The 8,889-nt window shown below is 25.0% G+C and overlaps 1 protein-coding gene across 1 annotated transcript; it reads right to left on the reverse strand.

The window, feature by feature from the left end:
• Positions 1 to 3: 3 nt before the first annotated feature.
• On the reverse strand, positions 4 to 8,669 carry LOC126909519 (5'-3' exoribonuclease 1-like; the record flags this gene model as incomplete). The annotated part of the gene is made up of 23 exons (XM_050691954.1): positions 8,601 to 8,669; positions 8,154 to 8,520; positions 7,938 to 8,049; positions 7,696 to 7,874; positions 6,978 to 7,150; positions 6,791 to 6,916; positions 6,313 to 6,433; positions 5,955 to 6,231; positions 5,446 to 5,597; positions 5,214 to 5,383; positions 4,488 to 4,680; positions 4,183 to 4,303; positions 3,897 to 4,111; positions 3,801 to 3,833; positions 3,024 to 3,113; positions 2,445 to 2,504; positions 1,831 to 1,914; positions 1,688 to 1,765; positions 1,068 to 1,187; positions 820 to 996; positions 352 to 764; positions 175 to 296; positions 4 to 110 (listed from the first exon to the last, which is right to left on the reverse strand). Coding segments are annotated over exons 1-23 (3,558 nt in total), but the record flags the coding sequence as incomplete, so codon positions are not given.
• Positions 8,670 to 8,889: the final 220 nt, after the last annotated feature.

Here is an 8,889-nt window from a genome sequence, read left to right on the forward strand (position 1 = left end):
TAACATTTCTTTTGGTACTGATCGTGTATAAGTTGGATGACTTATAGTTGTATGAGATTGATAAGTTTGCTGTAGAGGGTTCATGAGAATTTCATTATTAGCTGTTGGAACTATTAATCAATACATTTAATTTACTTTAATAACCAAAATACTGAAAATGATTAAAAAACTTACCATTTCTAGGAGTTGCTTGCCAGTGAATTGGAGGCTGTGGCAACTGAGCTGGATTTACAATATTAGGAAACACTGTAGGTACAGGTTTTGAGTACTGCATTTCTTGAGGATAGTTAAAATACCTAAAATCATACCAATTTTAAAAATCATATAATTTAATTTAATTAATGTGCATACTGTTGTGATGGTAACGAGTATCCACTAACTACATTTTGTTGAGTAAAAGTAGGTTGTGATACAAAAGGTAGATGATATGACTGTCTTGGTACTTGATAATTTGGTGCATATTGAGCTAAAAACTGTTGAGGCTGGAATTGTTGATATGCGATTTGAGGTCCCTTAAAATATTGAACTGATTGTTGAGGAATAGGTTGTTGGTAAGACTGATGTGGATATGATGATATCCAGTTCATGTATGCATTAGATGGTGCTTGCTGTTGTGGAATTTGTTTTGCTATTTCTTGTTGGGTAACCAGTCTAGGATTTATTTTCTGAGAAAAATTATTAGATATCACTTGTTCAGCTTTATTTTGGTTAGATTCAATCTTTTTTATAATAATCAAGGCACGAGCAGCTACATCTTCAGTGGCCTAAAAAAAATTATTTTTTTGAGTAATTAGAAATTGAGTTAAACTTTTAATATACCTCTGTATGGGTTGGTTTTACTTCTCCTGGTAAAGTTATGCCATTTGGTAATAATACAGATGCACTATACAATTTCATATTCTTATCTACTTTATTTGTAAAACTATACCTGGGTGTTCCATAACCTTTAGAAATATAAAAGCTCTCTAGAGCAGCAGTCATAGATGTTGATGGTTCCTTTAAATTAATATTTAATGCTATTTATAATTTTTTCAAACTTTAATTTTTAAATGAAAATTATAACTAACTGCTGGGAAGTAAGGTATACTGTTATCATTATTCCTGCTAAAATTATTCTCAGTCATTTGCTCTTTACTATTATAACTTGAACCACTTGGTGCACTGGAGAAACTCTTGATTGACTCCAACTAAAAATTAATAAAAAATTTAATAACTATATGTATCATAAATTTCAACTTAAAAAAAAAATACAATTGAGACCAAGTACAATGAGAGCCAAACATAGAGAAAACTTTTATAGATTGAAGTTAAACAATAATTAAAATTACTATCATAAACAGGTAAACATCATGATATTTGGATTTTAAGAACAAGATGTTTTTTTAGAAAAAGTTTAGGGTTTTTTTTATTTTTGAGGATAATTTCTTTACTAGATGTGATTTAGGTTATTCTGTCTCATAGTTGAGCAAATTAAGTGCAGTAAGAGCCAAGAACAAAAAGTGACAGGCACAAAAAAACACATATACATAAAATCAACAGCTTTAGTTAACACATAAGCTTAGCTTGTTTATCGGCTAAATGAATTCTGAGTATTTGCAATGTGTAAGTAGATTAGTTAATGTAAAATAATAATTTTTAATTTAATAAAATATTTGTCATAATTACACGAAAATGTTTTTTAACTTACTTTTGAATTGGTTTTTATAATAGAGTTATCTTCCGATTGAATTTTTAACATTTTTTTAAGAGCCAATGTTGTGAACTCCTAAAATAAATTAAATGATAGTCAAAAAATTGTATAAAATACTAAGAAATATTTTGAACACTCACGCATGCATCAGCATTCAATAAAGAAGAATTATTAGATTTATTATTGTTATAATTTTGACTGCTCTGGGTTTTCTTTAATTCTTCCTAATCATTATATAGTTTTAAAATAATTGTAAAAAACAGTAGAAAAAACTATAGCATTAATACTATTAAATCAATTTNTACAGTAGAAAAAACTAAAGCATTAATACTATTAAATCAATTTTTAAAACATAATATTTTCTACTAAACAGAAATCATATTTATATTATGTTTCCTCAGTGTTATATTTTAAAATAATGTAAGTATTTATAGATTATACAATGTTTGTACATGACACTTATTGATGTGGTTAGCTATATCTTCAACTATACACTATAGCACATATATGCCTCAATGGGTATGTATCGGTTACTTTTTACAAGTTCATGGTGGCCTAGTGATAAGGCATTGGGTTGCTATGACTTGGGTTGCAATCCCACACTGTGATTTTATTTATCTCAGGTTTTCCGATACATTCCCAAAACCATCTACTAGTTCTTGGCAGGCGTGTTATAATAATACAAATTTTATTTTAACTGTTTAATTGAAAGATAAAATTTTTAGTAAATTATAAATGATTATAATTAACTTACAACAGGTTGTCCTTGTTTTTGGGAAATATTACTGTTCATTACTGAATTTGACTCGTTCTGCTGAATAAATAAATATATACTATAGTTTAAACTACTTTAACACTAAAATCATTTATATTAAAATAAAAACTACTAATTATGATAATAACTTATATACGCCTTTTATACATGAAAAATTGTAATCAATACTATAGTATATGACACAAAATTAAACAAACTAAAATCAGTGAGGGACATATATTAAATAATAAGTAAAATGTTTTATGTGTTTTAAATAATTTTAATAAGACAAAAAATATAACCTGCGTAGAAGGTTGTCAAATATTTAAAAAAATTAACTCAAAATCAACTATTTAGTACTTACTAAGTAGTTATTGATTTCAAGAATTCAAATAACTGACAAATTTCATAAAGAAAATTTAACACATTTAAAAATAAGCAAACTAATAACATAATAAAACATAATAAGTATCTTAATTTACTTAATATTTAAATATTAAGTAAATTTAAACTACAATTTTTAAAATTAAAACTGTAATATATTCTTGTTACTTTAAATCATTACCTATCAACACTTACTAATTGTTGTCGTCGCCAAGTTTCTTTTGAAGCTAATGTAAATTTAGATTCAGTATTCTTTGATATTTTATCTAAGTTCTTAGAATTTGACTATAATCAGAAAAAATGTTCAAATTATTATAAATATTTTTATATTAATTTGTATATAGAGTTATATAATAGTTATAAATAAACATTTATAAGTTATAACAAAAAAAAGTGTATCATTTTTAAACAAATAACAGGACCTATTTTTTGGCAAATTTGAAATACACTTTTTTTTTATTAAGTAATGTATTTGACAATTAATGTTGTATCACACTTGTCATAAAACACAAAAATAGGCACTGACAAATATTGAAAGATAGTTTTATTGTCAGCAATACGTAATAAATATTTAATAAGAAATATTTCTGATTAAAATCAGAATGCATTTTTCTCATAAATTAATCTTCCTTTATTTACACATCTACCAAAATCTCTATCTTTGATATGGGTCACCATATACAATTAAGCAGTGTAGAAAATGTATATTTATTCAAATTATATGCTAACCTTAGTTTTTAAACAAAATTATAATGCTTATTTAAAAAAATTTACAAAAAAAATCACGAATCATTTAAATGAAAATTCTTAAAATCTTAATAGCAGATTTTGTGAATCAGTATATACAATATTAACTATGTTTCAGGTAGTGTACTTAACTACACCATGTATGTACTTATGTACTAGACTCATTAAATACATATTGCTATAACATATAAGCGTACTGAATTGGAAAATAAAACTTTCACAAACCTGTAAATGTTCCCAAATGCTCATTTGAGTGTTCTGTAAGCATTAGATAAATTGATTTAAATATTCATAGTAATGGCAAAGGATGATATGCTTTACCTGTTTTTCAGTATTTGATCTTTGACTAATTGGTACTTTAACAACTAATGGTTTATAAAGCCCACTACGTATAGCATGTGATAAGTTAATAAATGACATTCTACAAAGTTTATAACCTCTATTAGGACTACCTCCTAAAGAAACCCCATTAGCAAATTCTTTATCAAATATTACACAGTAAACAGTTTCAGTATCAACGTTTGATTTATTAATACCTATTGATTTATCAATAAAACATATTATTAATTTAATGTTTTAGAAATTTTACCAAACAATTAACACTTACTGATAACTGTGCCTTTATAACCAAGTGGGACTTGATAAGATGATCGTATACATACTACACGATCTAACACACGTGTATCAGCATCTTCATCAGCTTTTAATTTATCCAATTTAGTTACTGGCTACAAATATAAAATAAATGATTTATAAATACAAATAATTACACAAAAAAAATATAGAAATAAAGGATAAACATAAATTTTAATAACCCAACTATTCATCTAAAACAATGTATTATTAGATATATATATTTTAATTTCAATATTACAAAATAAATACTTTTGAAACATTAATTAAATAACTTACTTTAAGAAGATTTTGTGATTTTACATTAAGACTGATAATTTTTTTGTGCTTAGAGTTTATTTCAATAAAATCGTCCATATACTTTTCAAGAACTGCAACTTTGCATGGTTCCATTGAACCAAATGTTTGTTTTTGTTTAGTCAATGAACGCATTTCAGAAATCCATGATTTCAATTTTTCTAATTTTTCTTTTCTATTATATTATTTATTTTGTTTTTAATAAAATATAGAAGTATTTTTAAAATATAAAATATTTTTTAACTTCGNTATAGAAGTATTTTTAAAACATAAAATATTTTTTAACTTCGATGCAAATCTGAAAGGTATAAATTTTACTAGGTTTTTTTTTTTTATGTCTGTTGCTATTTTTTATCAGCTATCACGGGACCGATATCTTTCAACAACTTGTCAAAATATCAAAAATTATATCTAATTGAAGACATTGCCTTTAAAAATTGATAAAATTTTCCTCATTCCCTGTAAATGAAGGAAATTCCCCAAAAAAATACAATTTTTAAAATCTAAATCTAAAATTGATTAAATATTTATTCATATATTACAATTATATATCGCATAATTGTAATCAGGATATAAATAAGAAAATAGGAGTTCATTTTGCTTTTGGAATAATTCATCAATTTCTTAAAATTTATAACTATCTACAGATTTGCATTGAAGCGATTCTTTTGATAGTGATTTTAATCACTATCAGATATCATTATTTACCTTGTTTGTTTATCTGGAAACATTTCCTCTATTCTAAATGTGTCATTAGTACTCTCAGTGTTTACTAAATTTTGAAGTTCTGGAAAACGTTCTAAATATTCACGTAACAAATCAATAGTTTTTTGAGAATACAGCCAATATTTTTCAACTTTTTTTGTGTACCCAATAACCTAAAGACAATTTTACATTAAATTAATTTTCAATAAATCAACACAATTTTATCAAAAAATACTTCTTCATTTCGCTTATTAAATTTTAGACTCATTCCAATGTTTATTTTTTTTTCATGTCTATCTTCTTCACTATCAACCATTAAAAAAATTGTTCCAGTGAGTTTGGCTAGTAAATACGGACTTAAAGCAAGTTGAGCTGCAGCAGCATTTGCTAAATAATAATAAACAAATTGTTCAAAAATTTTATGCTTCAGTATTAGATTAAATAATATCACCCAACTCTTAATTTTTTTTAAAACTACCTTTTTATTACATAAAAATTTAAAAGTATTATATATATGTTAATTAAATATAAAAAAAGTTAAATTTTCATTATTTTCATCATTTTACAATATTTATTGTTAATTTTAGTTTGTTGTAGTAAAAACTGAACATAAAAAAAATACATAAATATATTTGTGGTTAAAAATGTATTAAATAAATTATAAATACAACATGAATAAAGTAGTTATCAAATATTCATTTTTTTTTATGATATATTTTATTTATTTAATATTAATATTTATACCATTAAACATTTCAATAGAAACAGAATTTAGAGTATCACGGAGATCATAGAAGTATGGTTCAGGTGTGAGTGTTATATCAATTTTAATTCTAGAAGATATATAACCACCAATCACTTCTGCTTGACAACCGTAAAATGGAGCATCCAGTACAAAAACATTTCCTCCAACAGGGAAGTACTCTTCAAGAGCAAAATAACTTTGTTTAATATGTGGGTCATTAACTTCTAAATCAAGGACAGCTGTTTGAAATGCTACAGTTGAAGGAATTTCACACCACTTTTTTTCAATATTTATGAAACACAATTATAAATAATTAGTAATAATTAAAAATCATGGAATAATACACAAAATACATACAGCTTTCACTAAATCTACACCACTGCCATCTTGTCTTGGTATATATTTAGTTCCCTTTAATTTTTGACCTCGCAACAGTATAGAAGTTTTTCCAATATCAATACCACGAGTAGACATATAGCTTTAAACATAATTAATTATTTTAATTATTTAATATACAGAGTGATAAATTTATAAGTAAAACCCAATAGTTTGCATTAAAAAAGTAATAATGCATACAAGATAAAAGAAAAAAATTAAAATGCTTTCTTAAAAAAGTTAAAAATACACTTTTCAATTTTTTACAATAAATCATCAACATAATTTTTTAGAATTCTTGAGGAACTAATTATAAGAGAACTCTAACCCCCTAAATAACTCTAATATATATGAGTTGTTTTTGCAGTACTGCATTTGATGCCAATCATATTTTTTTTAAATTATTATTTATTTAAAATAAGATGTTCCATTTATAATTTAGTTATGTTGTATTTCTTACGTTTTTGCAAACCCTTGAGAAAGTAATTTGAATTCCTGTACTGCTGAATCATCCATATCTCGAACAATGACATGCTCATTATCGTCAAGAGACAAAAGTAAAGATTTGCTAGATATAGCAGTAACTCTAAAAAATCCAAATTTTACAAAAATTAATTGATCTATTTATTAAATATAGAAAAATATACTTTATTTCTTCAAGATGAGGCCAATTAGCATACACAGTTTTGCCAAGTAACTCTTTAGCAATACTTTGTATATTGCCTTCAATATTTTCATCTTGATTAATTATTTTAATTATCATGTTTTCACCCAAACTTGAAGATTGAAAAACTTTTACACCTTTCTTGAGTAATTCAGCCTAAATTACAATTTAAAAATATTATAATTTATTTATAATACATAATTATTTTTAAATTTAAGGAGGATAAACCTTCTTAACTTCCATAGATTAACTCTTAGTTAAAATAAATGATTTAACTTTAAGTATACCAAATATGTAAAACTAAAATTATATATAAATACATTTTTTTTTTTATAAAAAAAGATTATCATATTGTTTACAACTGTTAAATTGTTGTTTAGATTATAAGATACTTTAATTCAAAAATTACTTTTCTTATAATTACCATCATAAAAATATCCAAAATTTGATTTGAATCAGAGGGAAATATTTCAAAAATTAATAAATATAAACAGTTCAATGAGAATAAATATTATTATTGTTCTCCTGAAAGTTGGAATAAGTAAGGCAGTGCTTACTTATTGAACAATAGTTGAATAAAAATATCCTATTTAATCATACTAAAGGCATTTCTACAAGTAGGTATAGACTCTTAGGCACGCCCTGCAAAAACACCTAAATACCATACCATAATAAAATAAATATGAAAAATAAAAACTTACTGTAATTGGTATGAGATGAAGAGTAGGAAACCCAACATGATAAACATCCAAGTTTACATTTGGACACAAACCTTTAACTAAATCATTAGGATCAACGGCAATATCTTCACGATTAATCAATATTCTATGTGCATGACTTTCTTGAATAGGTGGAAAATACTTTGAGTTTGACACTATACCTATAAAATTAAAATATAGCTCAGATGTAAAATTTTATTTTATTTATCTGTAAAAATAATTACCCATATTTTCTTTGGTATACTTAAAAAGATACATAGGACCATGTGAATTTCTTTTTTTTTCATCATCTGAAAGTTTGTGTTCGACCATTTTCATAGACTTTAATAGAGTTTCCTAAAAAGCAATTTGTTAATACATAATCTAGATAAAACATTATATCAATATATATATATATGTATACACACACACACACATATATATATATTTTATTTTTTTACTTCATCAATAAAAGGAACTAATACGACAGCTTCCCATTCGTGTTGTTTTCCATTGAGATCAGTTTCAAATTGTTCAGGATAGTACATTCTAATTGGACTAGCTTCTTCTATCATCAAATCTTGAAAAGGTTTTGGTAATAACTCTTTACTAAGTGATGGTAATACTGCCAACAACTGCTGAAAAGGTAAGAATGGTTGGCCTAAATCAAATTCAAGCTGGATATTTTCAAAGTCCTTGATATCAGAAATATATGGTGCATAATGATGAGGATAATACCAAGACCAAGAACAACAACCATTATAATAATAGTTTAAATTCCATTGTATTGCTCGAATGTATCCTTCTGCTTGAGAACGCATTACATCTCTAAAATGATTATAAAATTAGTAACTAATAATTACTTCAAATAAGTAAAAGTATTAAGTTATTAAAAAATAAATACTCACTCAGTAATAACATTGTATTCTAATTTATTTCTATAGTAATTTTCTTTATGTAATGTGAACTCTGCCATCATTGCTNTAATTTTCTTTATGTAATGTGAACTCTGCCATCATTGCTTCTTCTTCAGTTTCACTCGACTCTTCATTTCCATCCTCATCATCATCACTAAGAAGCTAAAATATTTTATTTAATAAGAAAATAATTATGATGATGAGTTATTACAAAAAACTAACTCACAAATTTTTCAGTATCTTTGATTAAAGTAGCTAGTTCATCTTTATATGCTGGATC

The sequence above is a fragment of the Daktulosphaira vitifoliae genome, unplaced genomic scaffold, assembly GCF_025091365.1.
Source record: "Daktulosphaira vitifoliae isolate Bord-2020 unplaced genomic scaffold, ASM2509136v1 Scaffold_493, whole genome shotgun sequence".
Classification (NCBI taxonomy): Eukaryota; Metazoa; Arthropoda; class Insecta; order Hemiptera; family Phylloxeridae; genus Daktulosphaira; species Daktulosphaira vitifoliae.